The following is a 19,927-nucleotide window of genomic DNA, read 5'->3' on the forward strand; positions in this document are numbered from 1 at the left end:
ACCAGGGCTGACAACCTACACAGCAGACCAATAAAACCAGCCCTACTGCCCTGTTTGATCCTCTTTATTAAAAATGCAACCTGATGGGGAATGAAGGGCCAAGATGAGTGCAAGCAGATCACACAGCCAGGCTGAGCTGACACAAACTCACAGCCAAACTGTGCCAACATAGCCTCAGTTTGTACAGCCAGCTGATCTCCAGCCTGTTACACTTGTGTCCTGATCATCCTCCTGGTTACCTTTTTGGGAGATAAACACCATGGCTGTTTTGCTGTCTGCTCATAGGACTCCCACAGGTTTCAAGCTATTTACCAGCCTCTTTCTTTGGAAAGCTCTTTTATTCTTTAAAAGTGTCTCCTATCATATCCACTTTTTTTTTTTTTCCCTACTCATGTTGTTTTCTTCCAAGGCCATGGCTCAGTGCCCTTCGTCTATCAGTTTTACTAGTCTATCTAGCTATCAGGTTTTTTTAAAGGAAAAGTAATCAAAAAACCCTTTCCATACACAGGAGCTCTAAAACTGATTGCCAGCTTCTTGTTTAGAGAGTTGCAGCAATCATGCAGAAGAGCAAAAGGTACAGATCATTGCAGAAATACCCACCAGAAAGACACACAGGCACTGCCATTTGAGGAGCTCAAATGGGGAGACATATTCCTTCTGGGAATTGTGGCAAGGTTTCAGAATCACTGGCATTGTTCCCTTCTTAATTAAAACAAACAGTGTGATTTCTGTGACAAGGATTTGCTCACACCTTTCCCACCCTGCAACAAAGGCTATGAGGGATCCCTTAAGCAGTGCTGGACTAAGAGTGCTGGGAGCAGATTTGAATGCTCCCCCTCTGCTAGATTCTGGTATCTCAAATTACTGCAAGTGGCCCTCCACTGAGTGCACAACACACTTGCAAAGCACTAAACAGGGTTAATAAAATGATTCTTCTTCACTGATGAGTGGTAGTGCTCCTCACCATAATTTGCTGAGAAAGGTCATTCTTGTCTGTAATGAGAAAATGAAATGCACTGGAATGATGGAACAAACTCCAATCAGTCCTACGTACAATGTAGAAACATAAACCAGAATCCAGCATAAATCTGCTGGCTAAATTCAGCTTATGGCTAATCAGCTCTTCCTTTGACAGGATATGCTGCTGTGGAAATGGGATAATTTTATAACTGAATAATTTAACCAGTTTTATCTTTAAGTAATGATTTCAGGCATATTAATACATAAAGCTTCAGTATTTACATTTTCGTTACATGGCCCTGAAAAATTACAAGGTATCAGGGATAACGTAGTATTCACGAGAAATGATGTGCACAGAGTGGATTTCATCCCTCAGAGTGACTTTGTGCTCCACAAATCCTTGGCATGGCACGTGGCTGCCAGGCACACAGGGAGGGCAGAGCCTGTTGTGTGACAGCACGGGGCAAACTGCTCCTCAGTGGCAGAGGGGAACTGTTTTCCTGTTTCCTAATGTGTCAGAAACACATTAGGGCCAAGGCTGGAAGGGACACGTAAAACACAGTCTGACAGAGGATGCTGAAGTATTTTACCTGCTTATCCCTGCTAAGACTCTGGTAGTTTATATCTGCCTTGAAGACATGTTCCACAAGGACTCCCAATCACTGCTTGAATGCTGTGAGAAGTGGGAAAGCCACTTAACCCTGGAAGTCTGTTACAGTCCTTCATCATCCCAGTCACTTGGGGAGCCTGCAAGTCTGAAAGCTAAATACAAGGACTTGTGGTCCAAATTCATAGAAATGGATATGCCTCGCTGGCAAAATAATCACTAATCCCTCACACTGGTTCTCCTCCTGTGAGTTCAGCTGTGGAGGCATTTTTCTGCATGTTTTGATGCAGTGATATGGGAAGTTCATCTTGAAAAGCAAGATACTCATGGCTCTGCAGAGTGTACAACCTTGTTTTAGCTCTTCTCTGCAAAAAGTAGTGAAAAGAACATGAAAAACAGAACCCCTCTCATTTTAAAGAACTCCTGTAATAGATACAAATAGCAAACAGGGTGGATGTTGGATTGTGCATGTCAGAAGGTGACATACTTGTAGCAATTCTGCATTACTCCTCTCTGCTCCTCGGAGAAGGCTAATCTGACTGAGGAAAATGGGAACAGGAGCTCTCAGGATGCAGCCAAGCCATTTAGATGTCACTTTCCCTCATTCTCTGTGTTCTGTCAGTACACACACAGCAGTGACAATCTGCCCAGGTAAACTCATCCATCACTGGTGTGGTGTGGGATCCCTCAGCCTCACGCTGCAGCAGATGTTCCTCCAGCCCTGCTCAGAGGAGCAGAGGCAGCTTTGCAGAACATCACAGAGATATGCAGTGAGAGAAATAATTACCATGGGCCATGGTAATTTAGAACAGAATGAATTCCTTTTGCTGTATTCCAGGGGTGGATGAAGGATTGAAAGCTGCTGGACTCCACTGTCAGGGGAAAGTTTCCTGGTACAGAAAGGCAGGCTCAGCCTGAGCTACCTGCTGGCTTCACTTGGATGATTGTCTGGCTGGAAGAGACAAACCCAGACTGAACTCACTGTATTTGGGTCATCTCAGACTAGTGGATGTCTACCTATGGGAATGTTTCACAGGAATCTCAATGGCTAAACTCATTCCTGTACCAGGGCAATGCCTCGTTTGCTCTCAGCCAGCATCTGAATGAACAAGAAGGTTTTGAAAAGCTATTGCAATGACCTGGAGATAAATGTACCCAAAACAGTTACAGGAGATAGTAAAAAAAACATCCCTGCTCCGTGTCTGGAGTAGTGTAGTTGTTGGCTTTTCTTCCTTTAACATAACATTTCAAATTCTGCACTATCAGAAATGTCTAGCTGCACCAAACCCAGAGTTTTGGAAAAGAAATCAACTGTCTCTGCTAATAAGAAGAACTTCTCCTCTTCCCCACAAAAATTCTGCCATTTCATTCATAAATAAAATAAACCTCTAACTCAGTTGTTGGCAGGCTCTCCCTTTTATCTTTCACTCACTTGAGAAGGACCAGCAACATCACATTTTCAGAAAGCCAAGTGCAGTAATCATAGAATCGGATTTCATGTATTTTTAAAAGCATTTGCAGCAGCAGAGATCCAATCACTTTTAAAAGAAATACAAACATACAGAAATTTGGAAGAAGCAACTCAGTGCTCCTGACTGCCTTCATTTCCCCAGCACCAGATGAATGTGCTGGGAAGGGACTCCTTTCTAAGGGACATCTCAAAAAGTTAGCAACATTATACTACAAGCACCACAGTGCTGAAACACTTATTATCTCAAATAAACCTGGATGACATTTGAGATGTCTCAACATTTATTGGCCTGCCAGCAGAGCCTGGGATCAATCACCTCCTTTTCTCTCATTCCCTTTTTTTTTTCCCTCCTGCTTGCTCAAAGTCCGTGTTCATAAAATATTTAGGGGAAGCTCTTCAGAGGATGATATTGCCTATACTATAGCCCCAGTGCAGGTTTACTGTGCTACTGAGACAGATATTCTGCCACCAGAGAAATCAAAATTGGTCATGGGGTTGAGTTACTGCACCAGGAGAACCATCAGACTGACAGTCTGGGCTTGATCCCACCTGGGACACTGGGCTGAGTGAAAGAACAAAGCAACACACAGACCAGAGCTGGTCACTTTTGCAAGATTATACAGAGAAATGTTACTTTTCAGGATGGAAAACAAAAATATGAATGTTTTGCTTGTGTCTGGGACTCACCTTACCTCCTGCAATTTTCTTCCCAGTGGAAAAAAAAACCCCAGATTAATGAAATGTGGAATTCAGACGTGCTGCTAAATGAAGCCCTCAGTCTGGCAGCATCTCGTGTAGTACCACCCACTCCTGCAGCAGCCTGCCATAAATTAAATCAGCTGCCATGGTCCCTTCCTACCCCTGAACTTTGCTACAACCTGCTCATCTCATGCACTCACAGCATTCCCTATAACTCACACATTCTGTGCTCCCACCATCACATGATTTTTCGCTCCTAATTTCATTAAATCAGCTGCAGATTTCCTTTGCTACTCCGATGTTTTCCTGCAGCAAGTATCTGCTTTTAACCTCCTCATCAAAACCTGCCTGTCTGAATGTACTTCTGAACCTCTCATGACCCTAAATCCCTATAATTTCCCCTCTTAGTTCAAGGGATGGGTGTTCCTTTGTTCCACCCTTGGCATTTCTCATCCTCAGGCATCCAGGCTTACATCACGCTGTTTCTAAACTGTCTTCCTTTAATAATTTTTATGAAGTGCAGTCCAATTAACTTTATCTTCCTTGGGGATCCATTCAATTAAGTGCAGTCATAATGAGAGAGTGGACAGAGAGCATTGTCACCATATTTACATCCAGATTAATAGGAACCAGGTAAGATAACTTTAAAGCCATCAATATTTTAATACTTTGGCTTTTGATTGTGCTATCTTCAGTGTCAGACACATTTAGGAGAGACCAGCACAATTTGAGAGGCTGAGTTTTTAATTTCCTCCATGGTTTGTGGAAATGAGGGTTTAGAAACAGCAGCAAAAATACATGACTTGGTCTTAAAATAGGTTTCCCATAGGTCAAACAAAACACTTGTCCTGACACAAAATAAGCTAAAACTTCATCCAGTTCATTCTTTCATGGATTGAAGGTAATTTAGGAAACCAGCAAAGAACCAATATTTAAGTGGAGATGCTGAGAACATCAGGAAATCTCATTTAATGAGCATGCAACAGAAATGCTGAGCTAGGAACACCAGTTCTGAAGTGACTTTTCTCCCTTTTGAAAGACAAATGCTGGATCTGGAACATGGACCTGTCTCTCAGATATGGAACAGCTCTGGAAGTTATTTTTACGCCTGCTTTGCATTGCAGAAGCAAGGGAGAGGAGTCCAATGGAGACTGAAAACCTCATTCTGTATCACCACAGCTTAACTTAATCATGTCTCAGGCACTGATAAATGTGTCAATAAGCATTTGGAGAAATAACTGGTATCCTGGGAATTTATCTTGGTTATAGGAGTTTCAGCTGAATAGGTCAGATTTGTTAACATTTTAATTTACACAAATCTGCATTCCAAATATTGCTCTTCGTCTCCTTTTCCTAATGACAAGGAAATGTCAGCAGCAACCCCAAATTCACTCCTCTAATAGCTTCCTCAAGTTTTCAGGAAAAACAAACAAAAACAAAAAAACCAGTCTGTGGTACAGTAATGGGGGTGTTTAAACACAATTTTCAATTTAGATGCAATATAACTTTATGTTAATAAACCAGAAAGTTTTGCCAATTCCAGGTGTAATCCTGAAGGCAGGAGAGAGAGCTGGGAATAAGCATGCTTCAGGGCAGCCCCAGGATTATGCCCAGAGCTGGTTGTTCTGCCTTGATCCAAGTGTCCCTTGCCCACCCTTGTACTCAGCCTGGGACACTCAACACCAGATTTCCATGTGCCAGCTGTGATTTCCTGACCCTGTGCACAAGGGAACTTACATGAAGCACATGGTTCCTCTGCAACTTTTTAAAATACTTCAGATGCAATGAGAGAAGCAATAAAAAAGATTCTGCCTTATCCTTTCCCCCTAATTATCACCTGCCTCTTTTCTGAGCTGATTTGCTGAGATTAAAACCTCTCTCCCACCAAGTTATCCCAATCTGTGTTTCTGGAATTAATATAAACCGATGACCTTTCTCTGCCCATAAAGCCCAGCATTAAAATGCTGGCCCCCACTGATGTCAGGGGGGCAATAACAGTTCTTTCATTTCCATAAAATCAGCATTTTCCTGCCAGAATTCCAATTTCTTCTCTGAGTACTCTGTTACCATCCCCTGGGGGCTGCCAGCAATCTCTCCAGCACTTGTTTCTCCTCTTCCACTGCAAGCCTGCCGCAGGCTCCAGCACAGCCTGGGATCATCTACCTGCTTAAGATTCAGCCAACTTCCCAGCTCTTGGAATAAAAGGAGTAGGGAAAGGTCAAATCCACCCGAGGTTGTGCTTGCAGAGTCTGCCACATCAGGTGGGAAGGAGCAGGTGCTGGAGCTCCTCCTGCTCCCCCAGCTCTGCTTCCTGTCTTCACACCTGGAAAGCTCTCTGCTCTCCTGACCTTCTCCTTGGAAAGCTGTTTCACAGCCTGTCCCCCCTGGGCCAGCTCACCCTGAAACAGTGCTGAGGGCGAGCCTGTGCTGCTCCCAGCCAGCATTCCCATCCCCATCCCATCCCATCCCCATCCCATCCCATCCCATCCCATCCCATCCCATCCCATCCCATCCCATCCCATCCCATCCCATCCCATCCCGAGTGTCCTGGGATGCCCCAGGGCTCCACATGTGCTGCTCAGCTGCCCCTGGGGCTTTTATCTGCTCTCAGCAGCTGCCTTTGGGATCCTCCCTGAGCTGCTCTAAAGCAGAAAAGCATTCCCAGACAAGGGAATGAAACGGGCACAATCCCTGGCAGGGAATGTTTCCTGACTGGAGCCTGGCACAGCATCAGCAGAGGGGCCAAGCGTGTGCTGCTGACCTGAGGGGCACTGGAAAAATCTCCAAGGTGCTGGAGGCTTCACCTCTCAGAGTTTAGGTCCCAGGCCCACATGTGGGGACTCCTGCTTGCCGTGCCATTGGCACAGGGGAGGAAAGGAGAGAAAGAGGAACAAAACCAGTTTATGGCCCCTTCTCCTCCCAGAAATGCAGCACACTCTCCCAAACTGGACTCTCCCACTGGATGTGCTGGCTCTGGGCACTGCCTGAAAATAAACACCTGAGCCTCAGACTAAGCAAGTCCTTCCTTCCATACTGTCTGTGGCCCATTGTTCCCATCACTTAGTCCACAGAGCTCCCCAGTTGCACTGAGCTGCACTCCATCACCTGCACAGTCCAATGGAGAATAAAAACAGAACTGAAGTTCTGGGGTTCTCTCCCTTTACACCCACTGACCCCATCCCTTCTTCCCCACTCGCTCCATCCCACCACTGACACTGCATTGATTTTTATTTCATGTGTGGGGTATACATGCTTTGTCCTTGAGCTACACCCACAACCAGAGGAGGCAGAGCTCTGAGAATCACATTATATAGTTTACACTGGCAGAGTATTTTTTTGTCAGTAAAAGTGAAATTTCTGCTGCATTTGGAAAAGCTGCACATTGTAAAATGCCAGAAAGAAGAGGCACTAAAGGCAGAACATCACACAAACCCAAAATCACTGGAAGACATTTTACTAGTCTGGAAATGACACAAGGACATGAAGTGTGCTGAGTGCAGGCTGTGCTCCTTTTCCAGGGATAACCTGCAAAGAACTAAGAAAGACAGGTCTGGGAAGGGCTATAGATGTCTGGCACTTTATTTTCCCCCAACAGAAGGGGGGATAAATGACTATTTATTCATCCCCCTATACCTCCTGGAGTATTTTCTACATCTTTGAGTTTTACAAACTTAGGAAAGGAAAATATCAGCTCCTGGAGTTTGAAGATTCTCTCAGGGTTTCATTGACTGATATGGATTAAGACAAAAATATCACATCAAAGCCACGATGCCCCACAGTTGCTGCAGAAGCAAAGACTGTGATCTCCACACCTCAACTCCAGCTTTTAGAGGCTTGGGATTAAAGACAGACTTTGGGCTTTCCACATCAGCAGCCCTCAACAAACACCGGGCGAGACATTTTCAAACTCACCTCCCTGTCGAGGCCAGCAGCCACGGTGACAATGTCCCCTGTCTCGCTGTTGATGGTGAACATGTTCTGAGAGGGGCTCTGTGGGGTCTGGGTGACGATCCTGTACCTCACCATCCCGTTGGCCGTGGTGCCGTCGTCCGCGTCGTTCGCCGTCACCGTCATCACGTAGGTCCCTGGGAACAAGGCAAGAGGAATTATGAGTGCCACCTCACTGCAGGGCACACTGGGGTCCCGCTGACCTGGGGTCATGCATTTTGTTGAGAAATGCTGTGGAATAGACATCTCACTTCAATCCAGCCAGGCAAGGCGAGGGTTATGGAAATAGCAACGCTGCTGAGACAGATGATCTGGAAGGAAGCTGATTACACGTAACTGGTAGACAGAGAGAAATCATGGGAGGGTATCTATGATTAACTTCTAATTCTTTCAGTGATTGTAAGTTTTAGGGCAGCATTTTTTGTCCTGCAATTTCACAGATTCTCAGAGGAGATTTTTTTTTCCCTTCCAATCACTGCATTCACACGTATTCAGAAGCAGAATTTAATAGTGGAAAGCCCATCAGACTTCTCAGCAGCTTCAGAAGGACACCATCAACATGCCCATGGCCAGTGCAGGAAGCAACTGCCTGCTGCTTCCAGTTCTTGGAGAAACAAGCACCTTTCTTGTCCCTCCAGGATTAAAGAATCCATTTCTGCAAAGCAAATACAACAGCTGCTGCCCAGCAGGACAGAAAATCAATGATTTGGTATGTGTGGCCAGTGATGTATTGAATTGTTGGTTTGTTTCTTGCTAATCATCAGTGTCTTCATTTGCCTTGCAAAAAACAATCCCTACATTCTCCATACTGTCGGGAGGGCACTGATGCACTGACAGGCTCATTAGCACTGGAGTTTGGCAGCAGGGTGTTTTGCTAAAGTGGGAAATTATCATTATGAGCGTAAAAGATGTTACTTGATTGGATGGACTCCTGCAGCTGCATGGTCCTGTGACCCCCCCAGAGCTCGTAGGGCCCAGCTTTACATTTGTTATATTGGTGGGAGGGAATGAGTAGAAGGGCAGGCACACACTGCTGACACAAGGCAATCTGCAACAGTGGATGAATACAATGATATGAGACCTGAGAAGAGTAGTGGGAAGCAAAGAGAGACAGCAAAACCAGACATAATCTCATTTGTGATCACCAAACCCAACAGCATCCACGAAAAGAGGGAAGGGGCTGCTTGAACACTGCAGATTTGGGAAGTCTGAGCACACAGACCAATTTATGAACCTGACATGCTGGAGTGATGCAAAGTGATCCCAGCAAGAACCTGAGCTGACCTGAGATGGAGCCATATGTGGCTTTCCAAAAAGAGCTGAGCTTGTTCTGCTCTCTGGGTTAGATGTGAGCCATGGGCAAAGCTGAGGACATGTGGCTGCATCAGCATCATGCCTGGTGCCTGTCTCCTCTGGCCTGGTCACGCTGGGAGCTACCACACTCCCAGTTCAGGAAGACCAGAGGGCTGCAGAGCTTTTATCTGTTTGCAAAAGACTTGAAAAACACCGCATGCTCTAAATAGCTGCAGCATTTGGTACCTTAGCCAAGTGTGTTCAAGCCACTCAGCACGTAGGAATCCCCCCAGTACCTTTCCCAACTCTGGGAAAACAGTGTTTCTCAGTATTAGCAGAAGTTTAGAAGAAGTTCCTATTTTTGCACTTGTGTGAAGTGCTTTGCTGATCTTCCATCTGCCTCAATCAGGCTCTTTTTGTTCTCAGTGGTGATACATATATTCCTGTGAGTTTTCTTAGTTCAATAAGAATTATAGATTAAAAAATAAATGAATGTGTAAAGCAAATCTTAATGATGAATACATTCCTGTTTTTCTGCAATAATCCTGATTCACATTTGTGAAATGAAAACAAACTATTCAACAACTTTAACATTCTCCCGATCAATAAACTTCAGAAGACGGAAGGAACACTGAATTGAAACAAGGCTGTGCAAGCAACAAATTTTCTCTATTTTCTCTACAAGCATTCGTTTTTTTCTCTTTTGCAAAACCAGTTATCACGAGACAGCTGATACAAATAATGAAACCAACCCTTAGATAACTACAGGGAAAATGTACAGGAGAAATTTAAATAGGAAATATGCTGAATGAGATGTTTGATTTGGAATTTATGTTATCTTAATGCATTCAATACTGAAAATATCTCTGAACAGAATGTCAAAACCTGGGGCTAATGAAAACAGAAGCAGAAGAGGAAAACAGAATCTATTTTAGGACACCTGCAGTCTTAGGATGTATTCCAAAAAACAGGTGGTATTTCATGATGCTCTTCTAGCTCAAAAAGCAGCTCTGAAAGTCATTTGGACTTCCAGGTTCAGACAAGGGCACCCCGTGACTGTGGTCCCTCCTCATGTGGGATGTCTCAGACTGTACTGTAGATTCCAAAATTACCCAGCACGTGCATTAAATGGTGGGTTCCCAACTTGGCAGGGGAACCTGACAGGCTGCAGCTCTGGTGGGAGGGGGTGGGGGACAGCAGCTGTACTGTGGATGCAGAGCACAGAAGGTCTCCTTCACTCTTTCTCTGACCCTTTTGCTTCTTTCCTGTGGTGTAGCACTGGACAGAGAACATCTGCTCTAGAGAAAAAGGATTATTTCAGCAGCATCTGACCTGCATCTCCATAAAGGGAGATGGGGCTGGACAAATGTCTCTAAAGTCATGAACTGAGCACCAGGGAGCTGTATTTCAAGAGCCAATCTGCTCCCTATCTCCTATCTTTAATTTCCATTATGAAACCCAACCACAGAGAAAATAAAGAGAGGAACTTGGCATTAATTACTATCTTGTAACTTAATAAAACGCCCTCTGCAAAGGGCCCTGTGTGGCTGCAGCACATGATGGAGCTGCAGCAGCCACTTCCTTCCTGGGGCTGGCTGGCTGACCACAGTCTGCTGCAAACTGGCTGCAAATTGCTTCTCCCTCTCCACAGTCTGGAGAGTGGCTGATGTCTCCTCTCCCTTCCCTGTGTACACACTTTTCCTGGCAGTGCTGACCAACAGCATCTCCTGTTCTCCGTGCTGAGGGCACCATCCCTAGGGATGGCTCCTGAGGGATCAGCTGGTGCAACCTACACCGCTGCCATGTTCCACTTGGTTTGCTTTGCATTTAGCCTGTCTTTAAGCAGGATTTATCATCCAGGTACCTGCGTGCTGCAGTGAATGACACAAACATAGATCTGTGCACTAGAGTATTCCACAGAGCGATGTGGATATACACAGATAAAGTGTCTGACATCCTCTGGGTGCTGTATAAACTCTTGCTCTGTACTCAGATGGTTGGTGATGATTTACCTGCAATAAACTAAATAATGTCATGCTTCTATGTCCTTTACATGGAGATACATCTTCATGTACTTTATATTAAAATAAAGGCAATATATCCCTGTATCCAGCCCCTAATACTACACAAATGAGGCAAATATACAGTGGCAGAGAGCACAGCTCTAACACACTCGAGGATTGAAGCTGGTATTGTTTGGTTTTAAGAGACAAAGTACTGACTGCCTAATCTAGCCCACAGGATGTGTGTCTTTTGTGGAAATCAAAGCATTAACCACACCATATTTACAGCCCTATATCCTACCCAAACAGAGGCTAGGAATAACTACTGCAGACCAGAAACACTGAGAAAACTCCTCCAAGTCACACTCAACACCCCCAATCTGTACTCTGTCAATTTTGCATCAGATCCTGCTGGTGGTGATGAAGCTCCAAGAGTAGGTTAAACAAGTGTAAACAGGGCAAGAGGGACTTTCTGCTTTCAGTGCCTGAGAAAAGCATCACCTTTATTTCTCTGCTCTGCAGGGCTTGCTCTAAGCACACTGACAACATTAAATGAATGCATAAAGTGCCCAAACTTAGAAATTTGCCCCAGTCTGTGCAGTGTATCACAGGATGAATACCCAGTGCAGATATAACAGATATATATCTGACATAACTGCATTAAACTACACACCTGGCCTAACTCACGTACATAACCTGTTGAAAGAAAACCATTTCTCATCAAATAAGGCACATGGTACGTTAAATAAAATACTGAACCTAGTACATCATGTCAATATTAAATCAAATTTGCTGCATGTTGAACAGCTCTTCTGAGCAGCAGATTGAATTACCATGCACAGCTAGTGATGACAAGATTACTGTGCATTAGCCTTCATTAACAAATGTGCAGAGTTCATATATCACCTGAGTTAAAATTAATGGATGGCATGAAGAAGGAGATCTATCAATAAAGGCGAGACCTCCAGAATCTGTAACTTCCCAATGCATCCCTTTGATTTCCCAGAGACTGTAACATCCCAGATGTTATTTTGTCAAATGAGATGGTTTTGTTTCTAACCATGGATAAGACACATGAGATAAATGCTTGAAAGCAACCCTTATGGAAAATATTCCCATTGGATTAATTAAAGTTTCTACAGGATAGGAAAAAAAAATGCTTTACAGAACCTGGGGGAATGGAAGAAAAGGGAGATAATTTATACCTGTACATTCAGTTTTGTTTGTCAATTTTAAAATGAATTGCATCTTCTTGTAAAAGACTGCAAAGAGATTTTGCTAGATTCACCATATCTCATTCCATCTGTACATGCAAAAGAAAAAGAAAAGCAAAACAAGAGAGATAGCTGCCCTGAGCATGTGTAAGCAGATAAGCACAGTCATAAACAAATGTCCCCCTCAAATCACTCTGGAATCTGAGAATCAGCCCAGTTCTTTGTAGCTCAGACAATCCCAAAGCATGCTGAGGGCTGCTAATTCCCCTCACGTTGTCATCAATCTCTGCTCTCCCATCTTTGCAACTTCATTTCTCCACAAAGATGGAGCTTTCAGGAGTTTAAGGCACACAAAAATATTTTGGCACAGTTGTACTCCTGAAGTCTTCGTTACAATTGCTTTATAATTGCCATTTTTCTAAGCTGGTTTGATATCCATTAGTTAGATTTAATGCATGCTAAAATAAAGAGCTAATGGGCACTTACCAGGAAGCCAACAACATATAAAAATCAAAACTCCTTTCACTTTGCCCTTTATCCCACATGTCACTGCAAAACCACATAATCCTCTCAGTCTTCTCCTAAGATATAAACAGAAAACACTAAAAATTCACCCACTTTTTACTGATAATGATGTTTCTCTACCCAGCTTTATCTTACAGTTTATGTTTTTAAATGGCTGGTAAATGGCTGCAGAATCATTAAAGGTTGGTTAACCTTCTCAGTCTAATTTTGACCTACAGGATACTTAATTTAATCATTCCCCCATAGAAAAGGATGGAATCATTAAGTGCAGACATGTGGTGATAGCCATGTTACATTAGATCTTCATTAACCCAAGTTAATAAAGGCTTTGTACTAATGGAAACTTCCCCTTACTCCTCATTTTTCCCCCCAAATTGGAAGGCTCGCTTAGTGAATCCTCTGCATCCGATACTAGATAGAGAAGACATTAAGACTTAAGTGGGAAGATTAAATACTGAAGAATACTGAAGAATGGTGTAAATTTTCCTAAAACTAAAAATTTCCACTCAGAACAGTTTACTGTTATCCACTTCCTTCCCCACAGAGGATGGGAATTTCATGCCACTACTCATAACAGGCACACTTCACCCTTTAGGTGATTTCACTCATTGCAAGGAGGTCTCAGGGACAGAAACACACACAAGAAAAAGCAAAGGCATCAAAACCAAGTTCCAATGACAAGTATGATGACATCCTGAAAAAGTCCTCAGAGTACAACTGAACTTTCTGTAATGTTAAAGACTAAAGCATTTCACCTAACAAACCTGCATCCTCACGTGAAAAAATACTAAATATATTCAATGGGTGATGTGAAACAATTTCACACACTCATTGTTAAGGGTTTCAAATGAAATTGGGTAGCTGACCAGGAATGGCGCTGAGTGGAGTCACAGAGGTGAACAGGAAAATGGACAAGACATCAAGATGACAGAAGTGAGTGCAAGTACTGCAGGTGTAATAAATTGCAAATATACTTAAATTAAACTGCATCCCACATGCTCTGGATAAAAAAAACGAAATAGAAGCAGCACTTTCCTTCTGAATGATATTCCTTCCGTTGTAACTGATAGCTACTGTCATTCTCCTTCACCATAATTTTTGTAATCATTGGCAAATTTTGACCTTTCAAGCAGCTAACCTAATTCATAACGGATGCCACTTCCTAATTAGCAGAGACATTGGATTTTCAGCTTCAGACAGGGCAAGAGCCAACCTAATGAGAATAAAGAGAGCGAGCAGGTCTGGAGAGACAACAGAGAGAGCTGAAGAGGCTGCTGTCACCCAGGACGGAAATAAGACCTCCTGATTGTTAAAAATGGAATAAATACCTCCGGAGAGCCAGCCAGCAGATGCACTGGCTGCAGCACACACATGGCCCTTGCCAGGTTTGGAGATCACTCCCCTCCAGTAGCCTGCAGCTCACTGAGACCCCCTTACCCCAGAGAAATCCCACCAAACATCAGGATGGGCAAAGGCACATCCAGCCTCTGAGCAAATGGTTCTGGCTGCGTAAATCCACGAGGTTCAGCTCGGCTGAGTTCCTGCAACCTCTCGATTTCCAGGGCTAATTTAAAGAAGGGGGAAAGCATGACTACTGAGGACAAGATATGCTGAACATCCCCACTGAACTGTGCTGAACACCCAGGTTTGGTGCTGCACTGAAGGCATGTGTGACTCCAGAAATCATGCAGCCCCAGCTGCACACAGCCTGACACTGAACACATCCTCCACAGGGCTGCAGTCCAGTCCCTGAACTTTGATACTAGAATACAACACAATATGAAGTGGGGTAAGATAATATAAATGTTATTATATATATCATACTATGCTATTTGTAACTATTTTGTATGTATTTGTAACTGCTGGTTAAAAGGAGGCAGTGTAGGCTATTACAGTGTTCAATTGTAACTCCCTCCTACATTGATGTCAGACCATGATATCCACTTTTTTTTTTCTTTACATCAACTTGGCCTTCTTTTTTTTCTTTTTTTTTTTTTTTTGAGGGAAACCCACCAGTCTTGGTATTTGCATTTTTTTTTTCTCACTTACAGTCCTATAATTCACTTCCTTGCTCTTGGGACTGGATGCTTCTGAAAAGGAAATTAAGAGCACAGATTTCATAACCACTCACCTCAAAAGAAAATGGAAAGCACTACCACATGAGTCTGCAGAAAAACAATTTCTTACCTTAAAATTGTGCTTGGCTGAGCAAAAGAACTTGAAAAAGAATATTGTGTATCCGAAGTCTGCGTGTAATGTGTGAGAGAATAGGATCGGGTTGGACAAAGCCATTTTTAATAGCATATAAAGTGCAAGGATAAGAGCAACACCTGCCCAGGGTGCAGAAGATGGCACTGCCATAGAGGAATATATTCCAGCTTGGGATGGATCCAGAAGTAATGTACCCAACCTGTGAATACTTCTGGGATGAATGGAAAAATCCACTGAGTCTTACTCTGACCCTCTGGAATATTTTACCTGTGAATGATCTCTCTGGAACATTCAGCATTTGCATTATTTTAAGTTTCTAGTGCTACAAACCAGAACGTGTGGCAGCCCCATCCATGAACCTGCTCAGGTGCTCTCTTGAACTGGGACCTTCCCAAATGAAGAGTTCTAAAATTAACTTACCTCCAAGCTGGAAAAAACATAGTGAATATTTTGACTATGAGCAGTGCTATGGCGCTTTTGGAATGGATTGCAGTGGCAGGAAGAAGGATTCACTCAGTGTCCTATTAATTTTTTTAAAATGAAACATCTTCTCTTCAGATTTCAGGCCCTGCCAGCCAGATACACCTGCTCTGTTCCTTCACTGAACAAACAACCAGGCACACCAGGCATCTCCTCATGAATTGCACTTTTAGGTTGGTGAAGAGGAACAAGCCAGAACTGCAGAATCCAAATTCTCCCCATGAATATATATACAAATGCAACTATATGCCTTAAAAGATTAATTTCACATGCCTTAAATTGCAGTTTAATTTGAAAACTAATTCAGCCTCATAATTGGCTTTCTGTTCAAATCACTGAGGCTAAAGATTTAAATTCTTAATATTCAGATGACTTTCGAGTTTCTGGCCCCATCTGTGCATTAGTCCATGGTGTTAATCTCTGAGGGAATCTCTGCTGGCATAGAAATAAAATAAACAAACTGGGACACTAGTAGAATAATCAGCATTTAAAATCCTTGGGTTTTTTTATATGCTGCTTATTTTTTATGAGATTTCTTTAACTCGATTTGCCACATATAGATTTGGCTCCCAGCTATTTCATTTTTCACGTGGCATGTTATCAACAATTATTCTATCAGAGTTCCATGGACTCAGGAGGAGAAGGAGAAATTTTAAATTAGAACATTTCTCATGTAAGAAATACTAATATTCCTTTATTCTTGAGGACTCTCTATACTCGGCACTCTTTCACACCACTCCTAAGAAGGGTGGTAGGAGTAAACTATCCTACACAACTCCAGGAGAATGAAGGGGCTGGATAGAATTTAAAAGAAGTCCCTTGGACTTGTGCTATTGACTTGAAAGGGACCAAGATGCATCCAGAGAGTTACTGAAGTGGAAAGGATGAATGGAAATGGAAAAGGCCAGTCTGACAGGAACAAATTGTTTTGGAGAGATGAGTTAATTTCTGACAATCTTTCTGTTAAAACAAAATAGATACAACCCAGAGCAAAGCACTCAAGTCACTGCAGAGCATTTCACATTGACCTTTTCAGAACTGAACACTTCAGTTAAGTGAGACATCCACATCCTTCCACGAGGAAGGGTCTGCTGTGGTTACAGCAAAACGAAGCTTCCGCAGAGATGCAAGTAATCCTTCTCCATCACACTATTTTGTGGTTAAATTCCCTTTCTTCTTTCATGTTTAAGCATTTTCATGTCATTTTCTTGAGTAATTTTTTTGAAACTGTAAGTTTCTCCTGAAAGAGCCCTCCCCAAGGACACTGCTGTGATCCTGCACACCCAGCAGTACAAGTTCAGGGGCTTTCACAGAGGGGAAAATCCCACTCCAAGCCCCATTCCTTCCTGCTCTAAGGAGCTGGTGTGATGCAGACGTGGGCATGGAAAAGGCAGCAGAATCCTTGCAGGGCAGGCAGTGCTGGGCAGCTGAGCTCTGCACCCATCCCGCTTTGTCAGCGCTTGAAAGGCAGCTCCAGGAGAGCTCTGCTGATTAAGGCTGCCAGAGGGAGCAGGGGAATTTCAGCTCCAGCTTGCAGCTGCATTTTTAAAACCTGGCTGTGTTCTTCACACAGAGGCAAAGTTCAAAGAGGCAGAACATTATTCAACATGAGTAAAATATGGTCTTTTAAGACACACTTTCAAATAGTGGCGTGTTAAATCAAAACAACGCGTGGAGGGGGAGAGTGAGGAAGAAAGATGGTCCTGTGGAAAAGGAAATCCTGCATCACTACTCCTGATCTGCATTTTTGGAAGAGCCTGCTTTTACACATTTTAAATTGCCCAGCTACTTGACCTGAGACTAGAAATTCATTAAACTGTTTTTACAGAGAGTATCAGAAAAGGAAAAAGATGCAATTCAGTTTAAGAGCCAGCACATCTGAGGATGTTCAGGGGCCAGTTCTCACCACAGAGAACTTCACCAAGAGTGAGCTCCTGATTTCAAGAACACTATGCTAGGCTCAAGACACTATTTAAATTATTATAATCTTAGCCAGCAACAACAACCTATTATAATTAATAATACTTGATGATTTCTTTTCTATTCCTGTCAAGGGTTGCTTCAAGGTGACTTGCAGAGAGCACGCTCCTTGGGAACCCAGGCTGAGTGCTCTGCAGGCTGGGAAGCCCCTTCATTTAAACCCCATCAGACTGTCTAATGAGTCTCTTCACATCACTGCCAATTCTTCCAGCTCTTGGACAATTCTGTCTATTTGTATTCCAGGCTAAAGCAATCTTGCTCCTGCGGGAGGCTGAGTGCCCAGCAGTGTCACACCATGCTGCAGGCTGGAGCACGCCTCCTTCTGCCTTCCCTTTCCTTGGTTCACTCCACCCTCTTTTGGCACATTCACTGTTGAGTCAGTAGGTCACATCTCACTTGGCCACCCTCCATGCCCTGTCCTGGCCTGGCACACTCTGCAGCTCCCTGCCAGGCTCGGAGATGAGGCCACACACTCTGTTCCAGGTCACCACATCCCGGCCCCGAGCAGGGACCAGGATCCTGCAGAGGGACAGCCCTGCCTGCTGTGCACACACAGCCCTGCCTCTGCTCCAGCCCGGACCATGGCAGTGCTGGACAGCACCTCAGGGCCCTTTCCTGCTCACTGGAACGGGATCTGCTCCATTGATCCTGCTGAAGCCTTACCAGGGCTTTCCCTGCAGCTCAAGGTCACTGCGCCCTGCTCAGCCTCTGCTCAACAGCACATTTCTGATGGTCTTGCTCTGCAAAATTTCCATGGGTAGAGCTCGAGCTCCATATATCCTTTTGTATCTGTTTTTTTTTTTTTTTATTAAATCTGGGCAAAATTCCGACTGACTTCAAACAGCCACTGGCTGCTCATTCTAGCTGCCCTCAGAGCCAGCATTTATTTGGGATACTCTAATATCTCTCATCAGAGGTGTGCAAAATTAAGAACATTGCAGATACTGTCGTAATCAAGTAATCCTGCATTTTTAATCACAGCCATTATAAATGGGCATATGGAAGATGTGAGAAATAACAATTGCACAGGATATCCAGGGAAGCATTTTCAGTCCTCAGGCACAGTTCAGCAGCACTGAGCAGAGGAAAATGAATGCTGAACTCCTGTAACGTATAACAAGATTTTTTGGTTTGCTTGAAGCATGGATATTCACACATATGCAGATATATTTTTATAGATGCATATACATCTCTAACTTACTGTTGAATCAGTACTGAACAAATTTTGCTGTTACCTCAAAGAATATTCAGTGCCTTTCATTTCTCAACCACTGCCAGAAATAATAATGAATTCTGGTAACGTATTTCTTCTCTTGCAATGGCTGGTGGTACCTCCTTAGCTGTTACAATATTCTGAGGCATCTTCAACCAATAAAAAGCTTCTAAATATTTGCAAGATCTACCCTTTGCTAAATGCATTGTCTATACTTGTCTCTGCACAAAAGAGGGACACATAATTTTGAGGCAAAGGAGGAGCATGCAGATATTCCCTTTAACTCCATGACCTCTCTATCACTTTCTCAAAGGCACAAGATCATGTTTCTTGCCAAGCACACGGAATGAGGGCCTCCAATACCCAAATTCCTAGGAGGCTCAACAAAAGCAAGGAAGAGAAATTCAATACTAATATAAACCTTTAAAAGAATACCGATTAAACAGGAGAGAGAGGAAAAAACCCCGACAAATACATCAAAGACAAATGTAATTGCTTTTGAATAAAAACAGATTGCTTTCTACCTTCCTGCCTTAAAGGCAAGCACTCCAGCCTGGGATAGAGAATACCAAAAAACACTGCTAGAAGCAGAGGCACAAGTATTTTGTAGGCAAATTATCCTGTTCTATTTAATAGCTCAAAGGCTTATCTGGATTTCAGACAAGAAGAGGATGCAATTTACTGCTTTTTTGACAGATGAACAGAGCTAGTTAAAACATTTGGGAACACTTGGAATATTGATCTGTCCTCGAATAAGATGTAAGAAATTTGATTTGCTATGGAAATGTTGTATCAGTCTTCAAACCGTTATATGCCCCAAAGTGGCCTTCAAATGAAAGCTGGAAAAATTCTCTGGGAAGATGTCATCAGAGCTGTCAGCTCAGGGACTTGTCACGTTCCCTTCCCCAAGCAGAACCAGGATCAGGACTTTGAGGCTGGGACATCACCACCCAAAGGAATCAGGAAGGGAGCTGTACCTATTCTTTGCTCAGAAATAATGTCACGTTCTGTCCCCACCACGTGTCCCCCACAGCTGCCCGTCCCTCACAGTGCTGGAAGACAATCAATCAGGACTGTGAATCACCTTGTTAAAAACAGTGCCCACCGGAGACTTCCCTGTCACACCTCGGGCAGCAGAGCCGCGGTGATGAATGTTTGCTGACACAAACCAAAGTCACGGGGTATTTAACCCCTCAGCTGGCAAACAACCAAGGAGAGAATCTAGGAAAAAAAAACTCCCTCTGATTTCAGGAGAATTCCAATTGTACTGGTGACACAGGACAATGTTCAAAGAATGGATACAGTCATTTTAGTTATGCTCAG

The 19,927-nt window shown here is 43.5% G+C and overlaps 1 protein-coding gene across 2 annotated transcripts in view; it reads right to left on the bottom strand.

Annotated features, from left to right (window-relative positions):
- CDH4 (cadherin 4) overlaps positions 1-19,927 on the bottom strand; it is a 417,925-nt gene that overhangs the window by 71,704 nt on the left and 326,294 nt on the right. For both annotated transcript variants that reach the window (XM_064391991.1, XM_064391992.1), the window contains one exon: positions 7,650-7,822. In XM_064391991.1, coding sequence (XP_064248061.1) covers positions 7,650-7,822 — 173 coding nt within the window. The remainder of the gene's footprint in view (positions 1-7,649; positions 7,823-19,927) is intronic.

This window comes from Passer domesticus, chromosome 16 (genome assembly GCF_036417665.1).
Source record: "Passer domesticus isolate bPasDom1 chromosome 16, bPasDom1.hap1, whole genome shotgun sequence".
Classification (NCBI taxonomy): Eukaryota; Metazoa; Chordata; class Aves; order Passeriformes; family Passeridae; genus Passer; species Passer domesticus.